This window comes from Hesperophylax consimilis, chromosome 20 (genome assembly GCF_061612785.1).
Source record: "Hesperophylax consimilis isolate HC1 chromosome 20, BYU_Hcon_1.0, whole genome shotgun sequence".
NCBI classification, from domain to species: Eukaryota; Metazoa; Arthropoda; class Insecta; order Trichoptera; family Limnephilidae; genus Hesperophylax; species Hesperophylax consimilis.
This window is the reverse complement of record NC_142855.1, coordinates 17,860,377-17,880,653: the sequence shown is the minus strand read 5'-3', so window position 1 is coordinate 17,880,653 and position 20,277 is coordinate 17,860,377. Positions and strand designations below refer to the sequence as shown.

Below are 20,277 nucleotides of genomic sequence, written 5' to 3'. Positions count from 1 at the left end.
GGTTCTTACTTTAATGTCAACCTGCAATGTAATATCCGTGCCAGTGTAGATAAGGCCTGCGCCAGGAAGAGCAGTGCCCGTGTGGAGACAGGCAGGGAGAATCCTATTAGTAAATATAACTCTGAAAAGGTTCTTACTTTAATGTCAACCTGCAATGTAATATCCCTGCCAGTGTAGATAATGCCTGCGCCAGGAAGAGCAGTCCCCGTGTGGAGACAGGCAGGGAGAATTTTATTTGTAAATATAACTCTGAAACCGATAAAAATGGTTGCAAATATTTATTTTTATTTATATTTATATTTATTTGTAATGTAAAATTCATAAATATATACTAAGCGAAACAAAAAACAAAACGAGACAAAGAAAAATGAAAAGATAACAGTCACAACTAGGTATTCGAACCCAGGATCACTTGCCTTACCGGACAGGCGTCTTTACCAACTTGACCATTGGGACCAATTCATTAATCGTCATATTAGTCCATCTCATATTTCAAATTCATAATTAATCTTGATGCTTACCGTCGATCTTATTGTACCAGAGCTATGTTATTGTACATGTTGGAAGATGTATCGTATTCCGGATGGATGACTATTCTAATAACACCATAGATAGCATCTGGAATATCTGGGTTGAATCTCCCGCCCAATCCCACAAACTTCACATTTTCGGATCTGAAATAAAGATTGGTTTATCAGTGGTGCAAACATCACCTCTTACCTCAGTACATCACCTGGAATTATTTCAATCAGTTTTGTGCTTGGCTTGACAGTCTGATCCTTCTCGCTAACTATCCGGAGGAATACAATACATCCTACATCCCTGGTCTGTATGGTTGAGGGAGACCTTTTGAACTCTCCAGCCAGACTCTCTTGCACTGGAGTGGGAGGGATGTATTCATACCTGGCGCGGTCCGTCCATACAGGCTGTGTATGCTCCGCATCTCTTGCATTTCAGAGTAAAAAGATTTGTAATTCTAGCCGTAAACAGCAATACTGCAATTTAAATGTGATTTTTTTTTGAAAAACGGCGCTGTAAGAAATCATACAAATATTATTATTATAAGACATCGTGCATATTATCGTCCCGTTTCTCTGTAGTACGCACAACGAACGACACGATACAAACAGCGCGGGCGAGTCTAAATACAAATACATTCTATCACATACACAGGCAATAATAATGTGGTGTGGAAGCGATCTGTAAACCGAATCCAAAATGATAGAACGTACGTTCTTTCCGCGCATGCGCACTGAGACCCGCAAGCCAATATCTTCGTCAACTTTGTACGATATTAATATCAGCAAGAGATGTGCTTTATTTCAAATAAATCCATTTCAAATGGAAATGCAAAATGCAAAATGGGTATTTTTCATTTTGCATTTTAAATGCTTTTCTAAAAACCATTTTGCATTTTGCATTTCAAATGCTTTTCTCAATGCATTTTCCATTTTAAATGCTTTTTGCAACATTCTTCCTACTATCTCCACTCATCTTTTTTTCATAAGCCCCAAATATCAGTCGGTCCTCAACCTCGCTATGAGAGATAATTTACATTTGTCAAGTTGCTCCCTGGTAGGAGCCCTGGCAATTGAGTGATACCATTACAAAAAATACTGATTCAAATACTGAACATGGGGCCATGACGCTGTAATATTAAATGTTAGATTTAGTTTCTATGTTTTTACGTTGGCAACATTAGTCCCGCGCAATTTTGTTTGTGGTTTCATAATCTATAGTCGTGGTGTTTTTGGATTTAACATCATGTATAATGTTTGTTCTACATTGATGTCCATTATTAAATGACGAAATTGTTTAAAAATTCTATAATTATTTTAATTGTTTGACCTGAGAAACCATTTTGCATTTTCAATGCATTTTGAAAATAGGTATTTTGCATTTTGCATTTGAAATGCTTTTCTAAAAACCATTTTGCATTTTGCATTTTCAAATGGAAAAGTTTTGACCCATTTCCATTTTGCATTTCAAATGGTTTTGGGTACCCATTTTGCACATCTCTGATGACAGCATCCAACGTACAGAAACCGTCTTATCTATAATGCACAGAATCGTGTACTCTATTACTAATCCATTGGATTGTATGCGCGCGCTGCTTTGACAGTTTGCTATGAACTCGAATACTGAAGTCGAATTCTTATTGAATATTATTAACCTGCGATTTACTTTTTAATCATAACTTAAATAAATAAAATGAATACCCAAAATAAGATGGATACTACGCCAACGTGTTCTAAATGATAATAGTGAATTGTGTGGTTGTATAATTGAATAATTAGTGCGAAAAAGTTTTGTGTCTTTGTCATTTGCGGAAAAAAATACTTATTCTGGTACTGGAAACATTGAGTTATGAAGCTTAATGGATTTATAGAGATAATTTTAGACGGTACCTAATTGTATCTCGTTCGTGGGTTAGCGTCTAGATGTGCATATTTGATATCAAGTACGTAGTAAGTACGAGTATAAATATTTGTCCAGCATCCCTTCTACAAAAAGTCACCGACCGCCTCTGATTCATAAGTCCGTCACTCTTACCCTCCCCCTTTCATGCCCCTTTACCTCCCAGAACCCAAGTAGTCCCTCCACACAGCATCCCTAAAGATGAAATAGGCCCTGACGGAAATTTCTTTCCTCAGGGCTTCCTATGTGTATTTAATAACCCGTTTCTAAACTCCGTTTGCCACGCGATATTTTTGCATACTCCCTATATTTGTGGTAGTATAAAGCACACTAAGAATATACTCATTTTGGAGACTGCTCATTTTTAGCAGATAATGTAAATGCACTAATCAGGTAAAATAATAATGAAAAAATGTAGATTGCTTTTTCCGGTCTCTATTTACCACTTTGAGAGTTGTTTACAAGATGAGTAGAATTTGAAAGTAATAAATCCAAGTAAGTGTCATGGTGTTTGAAATAGAATGCGTACCTACAAGAACTGTGTGCAATATAGTTGTGAATGAGGAATACTTGGAGCAGGTGGATGAGTTTGTGTATTTAGGAAGTATGTTCTAGAGAGATGGGAAGGCTGACAGAGATATTGAAAGAAGGTTTAATGGAGGACTGAATGCAATTAGCGCTAGCAAAAATATGTCCAAAGAAGATAAGCTAGCAGTCCACAATGGAGTGCTGCTACTTACTCTGTTGTATGGTAGTGAGGCATGGAACGTGTAGAGGAAGGATGAAAGTAGATTAGATGCTGTACAAATGAGATCCCTGAGGCGTATGTGTGGTAAAACCACGTATGATCATGTGAGAAATGTGGAGATCCGCATAGAGTGCAAGGCTGATGTAAACGTGATGAGTAAGATTGATAAAGGGACGCTTTAGTAGAAGGTTTGGGCATGTAGAGTGAATGAACGATGCAAGGTGTGTTAGGAGAATATATAATGCAAATGCGAATGGTGGAAGAAGTTGGGGTCGCCCGAGGAAGTCATGGCATGATTAAGTGAAGCAGATACTTGAGGCCATGTATATGTGACCATGTATGAATATGAATGAGGCAAGGAGTGTGTGCCATGACCGAGTTGTTTGGCAGTCTGTCCTGATTACCAACCCCTGCTGGGAAATGGCGTGATGTTTAGTTAGACTCACCCTATGCCGTCAAGGACGTATGCGGTAGTGACAACCCATCGGTCACTCATTAGGGTCCCTCCTGTCTTCTGCCAGGTGATTTTGTCCTTTTCACCACTTCCAAATCGTGCCTGGGAATACAAGCCCTCTTTACATTATACATATGATTATATTCTGTTGGGAAGTGGGTTAGCCCAGAACTTCACAGATGCACTCATAGAGGGCAGTGCAAAGAGCTTGCTTGGAAGTCCGCAAGATGGCAGCTAGTAGCCAGTGGTAGCTAGGGCCTAGTAGCCAAATCTCATTTAGCCAGCTCCTAGTCGACCATTGTAGTCTCTCTTGTAATACGCGAAGTCTCGAATAAATCCCTGATTTAATATAAGGAACTTATTCTCTAAAATCTCCATCCACGACAAGTTGGAGAACTGTATGTGAGCGAGTCTTCTTTTAAATTGCTCGAAAATAAATTAAAAAGTCAATTAAATTTATTTGTATAAATGTGAAACTATGGCATCTCCAATACGGGGTATGGCTGGTACGAGTAAGACTTGCTCTACATGTCCAATCCATCTAAGCGTCCCTTTCTTAATCTTACTATTATTTACTGATTACGGATTATTATTATTGACACACATAATCTAAAATAACACTAAATCTATATGCTAATGTGTAACAACTATGCATTGATAGTGAGTAATGACTAGTCTAAATTATCTGTACTTAGGTGATTCTTGTTTTTTTGTATGTTAAGGCGATGCACTACGTAGTAATGCAAAATCATTTGTTTTTGGTTTGAAAATTTGGTCGCCTAGAAATGTTTCAGATGTTTTAATTAAATACTGCGAGTAGAATACATCTTGACCTTTGAAATAATCGAGTATTTTTAAGATAAGTCTTTTTATAAGCCCAGAAAAAAATAATGTATAAGGCCTATGAAAACTGCTTTAAAGTTCAAAATCTCCTACTTACGAACCCATTTTCGGTCATGATTTTATTGTATAATGTGGCAAATTAAGTTATTTATAAAACGATCGGAAAAAAAGGAAAAATCGGAAAAAGGAAAACACATCTTCGGATCTACCGGATCTGCCCTGATGATGGACACTGCAACGCTGTCCGAAACGTCGGCTAAAGAAGGAGTTAGCGCAACACGGCATAACACCCCAAAAACAAACAACAAAAAAAACAGGAAAAAAAGGATGTTTTTATCTTGCATAAATCAAAAGAGGCGGATTTTGTTAAGCAGGAATTTAAACCTTAACGCCATCTACGTAAGGGATATTGATAGCGGCACAATTTAAAATATTACACGACGTAGTGCATCGCCTTAAACTAGCTGAAGTGTACTCTATATATATATAAACCTTCAATACGAGTTACATTATATTATTACTAATTTACTAAAAGTTTATCAGGAAACGGCGTGTAATTCAGTTTTTTTGGGATGATCTGGGATATTCTGGGATGTTCCCGAATGTTCACAACATTCCAGAATGTTCCGGGATGTTCCAGAATATTGTGGAATGCTTCCGAATAATCTAGAATATTCTGGACTTTTCTAGAAATTTGTAGAGTGTGTAGTAAAAACGGAAACCTTCTTCATGGATGGGGGATAGAGGCCTGCCACGCCATATAACTCCCTTGATCGTACCGGGACTCTTTTCTGACTTTTAGCGTCACGCACATTGTACACTTACTTTTATAATGTATATTGATGAAATAAAATAAGTTTTTTTTTTTAAATGTAGTTGTAATTTATGTCATTGTTTATAAATGGTTTATTTAATTAACGCAAATAATTTGTATTCAACTTAATACTTCTTACTGCGGTCGTAATAATGTCTGTAACTTGCCTTGTAAGGAGCCTCTGTGATAGAGTATATGCGAGTCTCGTGGTGTTCTGTGCCTGTATTAGGTATTGCTGGACACATGTCTCCTCGGGTCCAGCCAAAACTAGTGTGCTGGCAGGGGTACAGTTTCCCTGCCAGTTCTATGCAGTCTGTAGAGGAAAAAAAAAATAATGTTTTGAGATAATGGTCAGAACCAACTCCAATTAGTTCAATGGTAAAAATACAGAAAATGGGGACACGGTTACCACTCCATTTAGATAAGAATTAGAAGTAAGTTTTTCAGTTGCCGAAAATGAAAGAAAAGCATTTTAGTAGGTGTTTCATAAACAAACTGTATAATTTGACGCCTTTTCTCCATCCCATATTTTGACGTAACAATTTTAATTTTTTTATTTAGGCTAGTTGTTTTATTAATAAGTATGTAAATAAGAAAAGGGAAAAACAAACTAACCGTAAAACTTTGACATCAACAACAATGGCCGCCTAGTAAAAATTGGTTTTAATTTTAACGAAATAACTACTAAAATGCATTATTTTCTATTTGCAGAAACTGAAAAACTTAGTTCTCATTATTAACTAACTACTAAAAAGTTTTTTAAAAACAAAATGAGCATATTGAGACACGCGTGTCCTGTTTTCTGTATATTTACCAGTGCACGCCGTATTTTGCACGATTCGAAGTCGAGAACTTTATATCTTGACCACGTAGGCCGCCAAGTCTGGTGCAAACTTCTTACAAGACATTCCAGAAGGCATTAGGACGACTCCGGGAGGACTACAACTGTAACTTCTAGACTGAAGACTTTGGTGCTCATAGCAGATAACAATAATTTATTTTTGTCGCTTATATCAGGTACTCGTCGTATAAACATATTCAGAAAGTCAAGAAATCAATTTCGAGAACAAAATAAATCCAATATTGCATAAATATATTATACAGGTACATAGACATTCAAAATGATGAACTTGTCCTCACATTAAATCTGGTTATCATTTCGACGACCTGGAGGCATAATACGTGGCCATATTTTTGGCACTAGAAGGGTTCGATAATACTTTGAATAAACTACCACATCAGTCATTCGTTGACCGCCGAAGAGCGCACATTGAAATAACTAGACCCTGTGCAAAATTTTAAAGTTCGCTGAAGTAAGGCAACGGTTTGCAGCGCAGTACATTGTGGGACTTTTCTGTGCAGAATCTGAATGTTCGTTTTTAAGAGGAAGCTACAAGCCAAAAATGTGTATATTCTTGGTATACCTTATATTGTAGGTAATATGCATTAAAATCGCTTGACAAACGGAGTCTAGAAACGTTCGATTTCAAGCACAAAACTGGTTTTTATTTATTTTGTAAATAATTTTATAAGAAAGCAAAAAAGTTAATCAAATGAAACTGTCACAGATAATCTTAGCTATAATACTGTATTTTTTAAAGTTGTTTCCTTTACGCGTTCATACATTTCTATTGAAAAAAATATTTTTTAGTAGTTTACATTTATATTTTTTGCTGAGAAATTACTATTTTTATTTGTATTCTACTCAAGCGAAACGATAGGAAAACCTTCAATTTATCTAAAGCATATTTTTTGGATTTCATAATGTACACCAATTCGTTATAAAGATTAATCAAAATATTGATTTAACATTAACCTTCGCCTTAATCGAACACACTAGCGTAGTGATTTGTTTAAATTATAACACATCTGTTAAAGTTTTTAACTAAATAGTGTAACAAAATACAACATTTTGAAAACAAGCCCAAGTTTTTGTTTTACCCGATTTGGGATTTTTAGTTAAATTTGGGCACCATTGTAACAAAGGACTAGCAATTCATCAGCATGCTTAAGCATAATGGGAGTTGCCTGCATACTGTCAGATTCAATATATCACAAATCACGGAAAGGGAGCCGCCTCTCCGCTCCTCGCTACTTGGTTTGTTTTCCTTTCCTTTATAGGCTGGTCTATGAATTATGTATATACCTACTATGGTGGTATTTTCTAATTTAAATAATAAATTAATTTGTGTATTGTATTTATACTTACAATCAGCCGCCTTTGATCCGCTTGGTTGCTGCGGTACTAGTATCTTGGACACAGGTGAACACGGCTCGGAGCAGCAAACTAACTGTCCTTCTGTCGCACTGGCATACGGGTTACATATCTGAAACCCAACATGTTATATTGATCATTTGTTTGTTCATCGTTTGATGTCCAATTACAGCATAACATATAACACGACAAGAGAAATAATAGCAGTCCAGAGAGAAAAAGTCGGCTGACCCAGGGATTTTTCAATAGGGTCGTCTAAGTGACAGTTAATAAAATGCTCTGTCTAACATCTTTCCCGATGATGGAGATTGCAAGGCTTTCTGAATTGTTGAAAAAAAGAGAGAGGAGGCAGCGCAATTCAGTTTAATAACTCAAAAAGCAATCACCGCTTGGCAACAGTCATTTGTCGTTGAGCTTCGCTCGCGTGGTATTGAGGAGAAATTACCGAAAAAAGAATTCTCCCACAGGAATGGAATGTATGTGCAAAGTGACATCTTCACAGACCTCCAACTATCTCTATGCAAAAATTCACGTCGATCAGTGGATCCGCTGAGTCTCGAAGTAAGGACAAACAAACATACTTTCGCATTTGTAATGGTTCTAATTAGTTGGGATTTTCTCTATGACGTAAACTTCACCTACGAAATGTTAGGAACTTTAAATTCAGGTTGCGGTTAGTTTCGTTGACTCAACCTAATTTGTGGCGATTTAGGACACACAAAAAATATGCACATTTTTGGCCTGTGGTTTTGTTGATAAGGAGGTTTGATGATAAAATCTGTTTACCTGTGGTAGATTGCCTTTACTTGCAGCAAGCATCGCCACCCGACAGTCTGCGAGTCGACTGCATGCTCCCGTCATCCCCGTTTCCACCACGATACAGGTGCTACCTACAAGAACACAACATACAGTCACATCAGGGTTACATGTTGGAACCTAGGAAATACCACTTACCTTACCATCGCCTACTTCTGTGTACCGAGTATTTTTTATTTTATCCTTCGCTATATTATTCTATTTTGTTATTATTCATTTCAGAATGGGTATTACAAGGGAATGCGTCAACTATGATTATCTACTATGTCAACTCAACTTATTAAAATTATCTTAACGTAGAATAGTTAATGACCTAAAATGTTTATATAAAATCATAAATTCAATAATTGACAGCCCTGAACAATTATACTTGATTTCTTTACATATACCTCGCAAACCAACATCGAGGCATTATCTACCGTTCTATTGTGATAACACCAACACAGAATTTCAATTCCATACCCCTGTTGGCCGTATACTAAATTTGGGTAATGACTATAAAGATGTGGTTGATATATTCAACACATCATTCACCAAATAAGAACAAGTCATTACCCAATTTATTTCAGAAAGACGAATATCAAATATAATATAATTTAACTACAGAAACTACGTAGCTCTGTTTATCTTACCAAAGTTTTGTAATTTTCCTAGTATTATATTTTGTAATTTGGGAGGTGGTCAATGGGTACCGCCGCCCCGGGAACCATACTCTGGGTTACCAACACCTCTGCCACAAGTCACCTGAAGTGGTTCGCTACGTTTGGTGACTTAGCAGGGGTGCCCGGGCTCATGGAGGGTTGTGCGTTCTGGATCACACTGATGAATGGGTCAGCCTACTCACTGCGGGGCGGGCCGGGCTGGGAGAGGCCAGTTGAGGGAGATCCAGTAAACCGGTTATCGCTGTCCGGGCCGCTGGATAGTACAGGGGCCCGACCCTTGGGCTCACGACCAAGGGTGGGCTGCCCCATCAGCCAGCGAAAAAACCCTGCCGCTGATGTTGTGCCGGTTCGTGACCGGTGAGGACCCAGCATCTAGCGTTTGGGGCGCACTGGGCGACCCCCACAGCCGGACTCTCCTGCCCATTGCCTAGAACCGCAGTCAGAAGAACATACCTTACATTTGGTGTATCCAGTTGCTCCACTCTCCAACTCCCCACCCAACCTTTTTAACCTAATCCTTCCCAACCCATCCTAAATCCCACAAACAAATAAAACAAACTTAAAAACTATGAACTCACAACAAATTAATATAAACTCAGCGACAGCGAACAGTAGGTGTCCTCAGTGTGGACCGAGGATGAAGGTGAATTTCGCTAACATTCGCGGTCTGCACACCAACCTAACTCCCATCCACCACCACCTTCTCTCACAAAATCCCCATCTCCTCTTCCTTACGGAAACACAGATTGCCGAGCCCCCAGATAACTCCTATCTGAACTGCCCAGGATATCATCTGGAAAGCCTTTTCAGGCCCAAAGGAGGTGTCTGCCTTTACAGCCGTGCTGACATCAGCTGCGCTCGTCTCGCAAATATCGAGAGCGCAAAACACGAAGTTTTATGGGTACGTGTGGATCTCACCGGTATGATGAGAATCTATGCGTGCCTATATCGCTCACCAAACCTTGCCGAATCAGACACTATTGAGTTGTTTAAATACTTGAGTGACACTGTAGATATTCTCTTGCCCCGTTACCCATCGGCCGAGTTTGTAATCCTGGGGGACTTCAATGTTCATAATGAACAATGGCTGAAGTTCTCGGGCCCAACAAACTCTGCCGGTAGATCTGCGGAATCCTTTGCCCTTATCCATGGACTAAGCCAACTCGTAGAATCTCCGACCAGAATACCAGACATCCCATCACATCGAGCCAACCTACTCGATTTGTTTCTCACTAGTGAGCCACTCGGGTACAGAGTGGAGGTGACAGCGCCCTTAGGATCCTCTGACCACTGCCTGATTACCACCTCTGTCCCATCCTCCATGAACCGTCAACCCGACAAACATGTAAAGAGGAAGGTATGGCACTACAGGGCAGCAAAATGGGACGGCATGCGGTCTTTCTTCGGCGCCTTTCCTTGGAGTACTGTATGCTTTAGCTCCGAGGACCCATCAATTTGTGCACGCGAGGTAGAAGAAGTAATCACATCAGCAATGGATTGCTACATTCCCTTCTCCGTCAAATCCTCTGGAGCGGGCACAAAACCGTGGTTTGACCATCGCTGTGCTGAAGCTGTCAGACTGAAAAATACGGCTTTTAATGCACTCCGGAAGATTAGCTCCATGAATAACCTTTCCGAATACCGAAAACGGGCAAGGGATTGTAAGAGAGTTCTAAATAGAGCTAAGAGCGATCACGACCAGAGAATTGCGAAAAAGCTGGCTGACTGCCCCACTGGTAGCCGTGCTTTCTGGTCACTCGCTAGCTCGATCGGAAGAAATTTCTGCAGAACCACTTTCCCACCTCTGACCAAGCCTGATGGTCGGCTGGCTAACTCAGCCCGCGAGAAAGCTGAATTATTAGGCAAAATTTTCGCGGAAAACTCAACTCTTCAAGATAACGGAGAGACTCCCCCTTCCATTCCGCACTGCGGTTTTCAAATGGAGGAACCGAAGATCCGGAACAGAGAGGTTCTCCGAGTCTTGAACGAGCTGAAAGTCGACAAAGCCAGTGGGCCGGACGGAATACCTGCCTTGGTCCTCAAGAGGTGTTCTGCAGAAATGACTCCAGTGCTCGCGAAATTATTTAGGCTCTCTCTCAAAGGTGGAAAGGTGCCAGATCTTTGGAAAAAGGCAATCGTCCACCCAATCCCAAAAAAGGGGGACCGTTCCGACCCTTCTAACTACCGCCCCATAGCCATCACTTCCATACTCTCGAAGGTATTAGAAAGGGTGGTTAACAACAAATTGCTCACATATCTCGAGAATAACAATATCCTAAGCGATCGGCAATATGGATTTCGTCGAAACCGATCGTGTGGCGATCTACTCGGATATGTAACGCATATTTGGGGGCGGTACATGGAACGTTTTGGTGAAACCCAAACCGTTGGGTTGGATATCTCCAAAGCCTTTGACAGAGTCTGGCACCGGGCGCTTATCGGGAAATTACCATCGTATGGGATCCACCCAACCCTGCATAGTTGGATTGCGGACTTTCTGAGGGGAAGAACAATTCAAACCGTGGTTGACGGCTCTTCTTCCTCACCGCACCAAATCAATGCGGGGGTGCCACAAGGATCTGTGCTGTCTCCGACGCTGTTTTTATTGCACATCAACGATCTCGTTGAATGTGCACCAATTCACTGCTACGCTGATGACAGCACCGTTCACGAGGGTTATCTTTTTGACAGGCCCCCTTCCACCTATGATGTCCGAACAGCTCGGGAAGTTTTGAAGCGAAAAATTGACCACCACCTAGAGATGGTTCGTGCCTGGGGTAAGGCCAACTTGGTCAGTTTCAACGTCTCAAAAACCCAAGCGTGTCTGATTTCGGCAAAGAGGGAGATCAATGACTGTCTGGTGCAATTTGATGGGAGCACTCTCCCCAATAAAGACTCCATCGAAATGCTTGGAGTTACTATATCAGACCAGCTCAAGTATCGGGGATCCATAGAAGCCCGAGTAAATCAGGCCTCCAAAAAGTTGGGCGTCTTGTACAGGGCTAGGAGATTCTTCAACAGTGACCAGCTGCTGACCCTGTACAAGTCTCAAGTCCGCCCAACTATTGAATTTGGGAGCCACCTTTGGGCTGGTGCCCCAAAATACTTGATAAACCTGCTTGAGTCTTTGCAAAGGAGAGCGATCCGTCTGATTGACAATCCGTTGTTAACAGACCGATTGCCTTCTCTGATGCATAGACGCAATGTAGGCATGCTGTGTCTGTTCTACAGGTATTTCAATGGAGCCTGCTCCAAGGAGCTAGCAGCATTGATTCCTGATGCACCGGTGCACGTGCGCGAAACTCGACGGACACGAACTGAACACCCGTTCACGGTTGACGTTGGCTTCATGAGAACGGGCCGTTTTTACGACTCGTTTTTGTGTAAGTCGGCTCGTATGTGGAACGAGCTACCGGCATCTGTTTTTCCTCCCTCCTATAATCCGAGCCTCTTCAAGGCCCGCATTAACAAATCCCTTCCTACAGCCCCTACCTTACTCCGCCTCACAACGCCGCCCAACCGGGTGGTGACATAGTTCCCCTGTCTGTGCACTGCACAGGCAGGGACACTCTTGTGAGGTGTCACATAAAAAAAAAAAAATAAAAAAAAATATATTTTTCCATCTTGCATGGCGGAGTTTCTAGTTTGCACTTTATTTCGTTTTGACATTGTTTTTGTTTAAGAGGTTGTGTTTTATTAGGTCTTCTATTTTCTTTTTGATTTTGTTTTTTGATTTTACTTTGATTTTGTTTTGTTTATTTAGATGTTCTTTGTAAAAAAATAATAAAATAACATTTAAAAGCCCAGCCGGGCGTGAATTTATAAATAAATAAATGAATTCTATTGTATTCTTAAGGGTTCCATGATATTACATCAAAATCACAATTAAACACACCTTTAAAAAGTGATATAGAGTCATTAAAAGTGATGAAACAAAAACAAGGTTAAATATTTACCTACGTAACCTATTTAACCTAGTTTTATTTCATCACTTTTCATGACTTTATATCACTTTTTGTAGGTGTGTTAAACTGTCATTTTGATGAGATACTCAGTCACCATGCTTAAGCATTCAGGAGAGAAACCATGTCCTAAATACAACTGTTTATCATTTCCTAACACTATTAGCCAAAAATTAACGATTGCAATTCACGAAGACAGTCATGATAGAAATTACTCCAATGTTCTTGTTTTATTCTCAAAAAATTATACAAAGATTGTCATGATGTACAAAATTTGAAAGAAAATCGTTGAGTTTTTATAGATTTTCTACGAATATCAGTAAATTTACCCACGGAAGGTATGCGACCCGGCATTTTTATTTCTTGGTGCCCGGTAGTTTGTCCCTTAGTTTGGGAAATAATGGTCTACCGGATTTGATTAGATTCAGATACTGTACCTTCAACTATCTTCACAGGAGGACAGCAGACAATCGCAACGGTACCCTCAAAACTGCAAATCTGAAAGCAATATTAATTATAAATATTTGTTTATCCGAGACACTATCTACGTTATTTTTAACCAATTTTTTAGAACTTTGTAACCATTCAAAATATAGCTGTAAAAATATGGGAAAAATTAGTTTCAATATAATAATTGGTAGTTAATTGTAATTAACTAGGTACGTAGGTAGGTTTCAGAACACCTTCGTAACCTTCACTGGCTCAAGTGCCCTGACATCCAGTACAAACTGTGCTGGATGGTGTTTAAATCCATCAATGAAATGGCCCAACCCTATGAACTATGCGTCCTGGAAAACACTGGTCTGAGGCAGTCAACTCTTAGATCAGCAACATCATCAGCTGTAGGCAGACTGATGGAACCTAAGTTCAAGACAAATACTAAGTTTGGTGATCGCGCTTTCGGAGCATCTGGGCCGAAGGCTTGGTAAAAACTAAGGCTGATTTTAGTGTCACGCTCACCGTCAGCGCTCATAGATCAGCGCGTAGTTCGTCAGCGCTGAGGCTCAGCGTGGCTCGTTTCAGTATCGTACTGACCGCCTTACTGTACAGTCGAAGACCAAAATGCGGAGTGTATAAGTTATTGCTGCTTTGTACTACCTATCCGCCATGACTGTACACGCGATGACATCTGCTCCGCTCGACACTAGAACGCTCGCTGAAAGCAGAGGCGCTCGTGCGATCGTCAGCGCCGACAACTACGCGGCGCTGACGCGCGACGAGTACGGCCGCGTAGCCATCAGCGCTGACCACCTTGCGCGCTGATAGCTACGCGTCATTCAAAAACGCTTCCTAGAAGTTCATATATCTCGACCATCAGCGCCGACGGTGCGCGTGCGGTCGGCGTGACACTAAAATCAGCCTTAGATCCATAACAAGTCCAACAGAATTCAGGTCTAAACTAAAAACTTACCTTTTTAAGCTGTCATACCCTTAAATTCCTGAGAGAAAGTTCAGTTATATCCAATTTTCTAATTATTTCCTAAATCCTGTATCTAAATTTCGCTAATAAACAATTAGATAATGTTAAATAAGTGTTAATCTCTTGTGACCTACCAGGTAAGTATTGTACTGTATATTATCTCCATAAATAGTTAAGTAATAACATTGATCACTGTAGAAATGTATTATAAGTTTGTACAGCGCCCTTGAGGTGATTTTGCACAAAAACGGCGCTATACAAGTCATCCAATTATTATTATTATTATTAACTAGGTTAAATAATTAGGTGACAATGGTCGAGTGGATAAAGGTATTGTCATGTTGTTGTAAAACAGAGATCCTGGGTTTGATTCCCAGTTGATACCGTTTTCTTTTTATTTTTCTGTGTTTTGTTTTTTTTTAAATTAAAATTTTTTATTATAACGACTATTTAAACATTGAACATACAAAATATGATATAAATATATGTGTAGTAAGTTGTATTTATTTTTCCTCCTCACTAGGGTGACCCGTGCTGAGACGGACAAATGTTTTGTTCAGAGTTTTTTCATTAATCTCTTTCAGCCAGATTTTTATTCTTGATTTGTAATCATTCAAATTTTCTATTCGCTTTATATCAGGGGGAAGGATATTGTGGAGTTTCGTCGCAAAATAAATATAATTTCTTTGCTCGAATGTTTTATTTAATTTTTTACTCCAATCATAGAAAAATTGAGAGAACTAGATAATTTGTTTTGTTTGGAGAATTTGTAAGAAAAGTGTTACTTCACTTTTATCTCATTCATAGAATAAAAAAAATGAGTAATAATTTTTAAAGTTAAAACGATTGTTACGGTAGAGGCGCAAAATATGAATTTTGTCTATTTTCAGGATTTTATTAATTCGAATTCCAGTATAAATATTTGAGGCAAACTGAAAAGAATAATTATTTGTCTTTCTAACGTCGAAAAAAAAGATAAAAATACTTGATGAAATATGGACACCCGGTCATATATGACCCTCAAACGCTGGTATATTGTTAAAGTTCAACATTTTCTACTCTTAGAGCGGGGGGCTACGGTACCAGCTCAATATTTTCCTACGGTTCAAAGAGTGACTCAATTGAACGACGCGGGAGCCGAATGAGCAATGAGAACACTGTGGCGCACGATACGAATCACCTGATACGGCTCCCCGATACGGCTCCCAGCTCCCAGCGTATGAATGATCGTACCACTATTGGTACCGGCACGCCGGCTCGTAGCACGACATAAATAAGATGCTAGGTAGTTAGTAGGTGTGGGTACATAGCCCAAGTCCTTTCCAAGGCTGTCAGATGGCATTCACGTCGCGGAGTATTTATAATAACAATTAATACTTGGATAAACTCAGTGGTGCTATTTTTCTAAAATACCCCCTGTAGAAAAAAGGGTATCCGTTCAATTGAGTCGTACAAATACGGCTCACCACAAAAGAGCTAGCTCAATTATGTGACTCGCTTATGAACGACTCATCGCTACCACAAATGCGGTTCCGGTTATTATTTTACTTTAGGCATATTGAGGAAAATTAAGTTCTTTAGAAAATTATCGTAAAATTTCTTAATATTTGTGTCTGAACTTCAAAATACAATAAAACACACTTTTTGTTTATTTATTGCATTAATCAGAATCTTATCGCAATCTTATGGCATACATCATTTGAATTTCAAAGAAAAATTGAAACCTGCAGCACAAAACACACGAGACGAGGAAAAGAAAAAGAGTGCCGGTGGCATGCTACTGGCACACTACTGGCAGTGCTGGTGGCACGCTACTGACAGTGTTGTTGGCATGCCACTGGCATTGCTAGTGGCACGCTTCTGACGGTGCTAGTTGCACGCTACTGACGGTGCTGGTGGCACGCCACTGACAGTGTTGGTGGCATGCTACTGGCATTGCTAGTGGCACGCTTCTGACGGTGCTAGTTGCACGCTACTGACGGTGCTGGTGGCACGCTACTGGCAGTGTTGGTGACATGCTACTGGCATTGCTAGTGGCACGCTTCTGACGGTGCTAGTTGCACGCTACTGACGGTGCTGGTGGCACGCTACTGACAGTGTTGGTGACATGCTACTGGCATTGCTAGTGGCACGCTTCTGACGGTGCTAGTTGCACGCTACTGACGGTGCTGGTGGCACGCTACTGGCAGTGTTGGTGACATGCTACTGGCATTGCTAGTGGCACGCTTCTGACGGTGCTAGTTGCACGCTACTGACGGTGAGTGCTAGTGGCACGCTACTGACGGTGCTAGTGGCACGCTACTGACGGTGCTGGTGGCACGCTACTGACTCTACGCTAGTTGCATTCGTATCTCTTACTCGTTTAACCGAAATGTCATACAAACATGACTTGAATGTTCATTTGACATCATTCTCATGTAATGCCCTACAATTTCATCTCGAAAATATCTTCTTTTAGAGTGTTATATTATACTTGTGAATATAAAGACGAAAAATATTATTGTCATCGTCGGTAGATTCACTTAAGAGAAAGCTACAAGCCAAAAATGTGTATATTCTTGGAATACCTTATATTGAAGGTAATAGGAATTAAAATCGCTTGACAAACGGAGTCAAGAAACGTTCGATTTCAAGCACAAAACTGGTTTTAATTTATTTTTGAAATAATTTTATAATAAAGCAAAAAAGTTAATCAAGTGAAACTGTCACAGATAATCTTAGCTATAATACTGTAGTTTTTAAAAGATGTTTCCTTTACGCGTTCATACATTTCTATTTGGAAAATATTTTTTTTAGTATGTTACATTTATATTTTTTATTGGGTAATTTTTTTTTTTATTTGTATTCTACTCAAGCGAAGCGATAGGAAAACCTTTAATTTATCTAAAGCATATTTTTGGTATTCACAGTGTACACCAATTCGTTATAAAGATTAATCAAAATAGTGATTTAGCATTAAGGTTCGTAGCGTCACAGTCGCGTAGCTTGTAAGCATCTCTGTATACAAATGGCCTAAGGGTGTCAAAGTCGAGTGCGTTGCTACCTCACCTGAGGATCTATTCCCTTATCAACTTCTTCCACGGCAATTGGACACCTTGACAAGTGCAGACACCTGCCGGCCTGCCCTGTACTCTCCATGGTGCACGGATCACCTGTAACAAAATACCACAATAGTTTTAAGGCGATGCCATACGTAGTAATGCAAAATCATGTGTTTTTGGCTTGAAAATTTGGTCGCCTAGAAATGTTTCAGATGCTTTAATTAAATACTGTGAGTAGAATACATCTTGGCCTTTGAAATAATCGAGTAGTTTTTAGATAAGTCTTTTTATAAGCCCAGAAAAAAATAATGTATAAGGCCTATGAAAACTGCTTTAAAGTTCGAAATCTCCTACTTACGAACCCATTTTCGGTTATGATTTTATTGTATAATGTGGAAAATTAAGTTATTTATAAAATGAACGAAAAAAAGTTTAATATTTATGCCTGAACATCCACAAAATAAAATAAAAGGCACTTTTTGGCCATGTTTTTTTCTTGCATAAATCAATACAGGCGGATGGTGTTAAGCGGGAATTTAAACCATATCGCCATCTACGTAAGGGGTGTAATTGATAGCGGCTCGATTTAAAATATTACACTACGTAGTGCATCGCCTTAATAATAAATAATAATATTTTGATGAATTGATCAAAATCACATCATGGGCGGTTTTACCAAACGTGACCGTTTTTTCCCTTAAAACTTGCTATATATATTCTCTAAATGCTTTCATGCATCATTTACTTAAATTCAGTGTCTGAAAGTTAGGACTGTCAATTTTCATAAAAGACGTTTCTAGTCTAGTATATTGTAATATCTATACATTTGTAAAGCCGAAACTGTAATTATATGAAATTCTCTCGATAGAAAAAAAATCGCAAAGTAAACAACAAAAATTATTCAAAACACGTTTTGTTATTTATTGTGTTATAGGTATGAAAAAAATCACAGTGAATCTTTAAATGCAACTTAAGCATTTGTCGACAGATTTTTGTTCTAGTTCAAACGAGTCGTGTTTTATTAAATATTTTCACCATTTTCACTCTATTTTATGATCGTTTTTTAATATTAGCGAGCTCCCTCTAACATTCATATTTACATGACTGTTGTGTATAATTTTTATTTAATTCATATTCCTTTCTCACAAATTTAAATTATGCTGTCTCAGTTAAAGTCACAAGGAGGAAATCCATATTGGTTTTATTTTACTAAATAACACTCATGTACAAACTGATTAAATATAAACTGTCGATTTTCCAAAAATGAATAAATAAATAAATAATACACTCACAAATACAAGTACAATCAATGATGTTTTTTTTAAATTGTAAGTTAATTTAATTGAACTTTTTTTAAAACTTCTTACCTTCCTGTAGTCCCACAACACAAGTCAACATGATCACCGCGGACACAATCTCTAAGAGATAACGCATTATGATTGTTTTAAGCAAACACAGAATTTAAACAAAACCTAAAGGTATTAAGTACCTCCCTAGTTGTGATTTGAAAGCAAAATGCGATGCAAAGACCTCAGCTACCATATTTATGGTAGCTAAGAGTTGCATCAGTATTTTGACTTTAATGCTGCTGCCACACGCAAAGCTCACATCAAAAGTTAATGTACAGCACATCATCTTTTCTACCGACACACGACGCTATCAAATATTTCTTCCTATGGTAGGAGAGGGGGTCAGTTGAATTCGAGAGCGGCCGAGGAACATAATTTCATCTGTCAAAGTGACAACTTTACTGCAGCGCCCTTGAGGTGTTTTTGCACAAAAACGGCGCTATACAAGTCATCCAAGTATTATTATTATTATTATTACTGACAGCTTGAGCACGTTTTCGAAATGGATGATACTTGTCGCCTATTGCTGGATCTGTTGGACAGCTCATCCTCAGATGATGATGCCGCCAACTATATGATTATAAATGCTATTTATAAACTTTTTAGATTTTAAACAATCTGCGCGTAAATAGCGCATTTTCACATAACCTGACATAACCTCTCCGTCGAATCAGGAAATTCGCAGTTCGCACGCCGATCGACGAAAGCGACATATAATAAATTATTGTAAAATAAGCTCACGTCGATTTCCAAAAATGTCGAAGGCAAAGGCGGCAAGGACCAACACCAGGGCAGGGAACGAGAAGAGAGCACGAGAGCTAACGAGAGCAAACCAGATTACCCAGGAAAACAATTGAAAACAATCAACAAACGAACAAACTAAAAGCTTCTCTATGTAGGTATCAGGCAGTCCAACTTTATCAAAAAACCGAATGATATTACCATATAAACATACTGAGATTAAAAATATGATTAATTTTGAAAGGGCGAAAATTTGTTTACTTCAAATTCAAATATTGATTATATTTATATTTTAAATATATGTTAAGTATGTTTGCCAAATAAGGTTTTTTTTATGTTTCTAAATTTACTAGCACACATGACGATATGAGCTAACATAATAAATAAGAAATGCATTACTAGGCTGCTTATGTCATGGCTGTCAAAGGGAACACGGAACTTAGTTGGTAGCTCCGTAATTAAAATGACCCCCTCTCCTTTTTACGACGGAGAGGGGGACGCATAACTTTTCAAATATCGCGTCGGGAGCGGTTACGTAAAATAAATTCGGTTAGCGAAGTTCAGAACCACAATTATAGCGCGTTATCTTTTTACGTGTGTCGGGTCTGTATGGGATTGTATGGCGAGCGCTATTGTGCTTTATATTATCTGTTGATGTGAGCTTTGCGTGTGGCAGCAGCTTAAGGGTCGTACAAAAGATAACGAATTGGCGCAGTGTCTTGCAAACAGGGACGGACTAGGCAGGCCGGTTGGAGGCCCGAAAAGATTCGGCCAGGGAACTTTAAAAAAATATT

The 20,277-nt window shown here is 39.1% G+C and overlaps 1 protein-coding gene across 1 annotated transcript; it reads right to left on the bottom strand.

Annotated features, from left to right (window-relative positions):
* Nucleotides 1-200: 200 nt before the first annotated feature.
* LOC149414231 (uncharacterized) lies at nt 201-18,899 on the bottom strand. The gene is made up of 9 exons (XM_089644052.1): nt 18,761-18,899; nt 17,401-17,504; nt 13,370-13,430; nt 8,279-8,382; nt 7,487-7,604; nt 5,445-5,590; nt 3,613-3,722; nt 522-674; nt 201-249 (listed from the first exon to the last, which is right to left on the bottom strand). The coding sequence occupies exons 1-8, from the start codon at nt 18,825-18,827 to the stop codon at nt 530-532; spliced, it is 855 nt and encodes a 284-aa protein (XP_089500178.1). The 5' UTR covers nt 18,828-18,899; the 3' UTR covers nt 201-249; nt 522-529.
* Between the last annotated feature and the right edge of the window lie 1,378 nt (nt 18,900-20,277).

Excerpts from the sequence above, each read along its gene's own strand:
- LOC149414231 (XM_089644052.1), bottom strand. The coding sequence starts at position 18,827 with ATGCGTTATCTCTTAGAGATTGTGTCCGCGGTGATCATGTTGACTTGT. Across the intron at positions 8,383-13,369 it reads TCCTGTGAAGATAGTTGAAG|GTAGCACCTGTATCGTGGTG; the intron begins GTACAGTATCTG and ends GTGTTCTTGTAG. Across the intron at positions 5,591-7,486 it reads CGGATCAAAGGCGGCTGATT|ACTGCATAGAACTGGCAGGG; the intron begins GTAAGTATAAAT and ends TTTCCTCTACAG.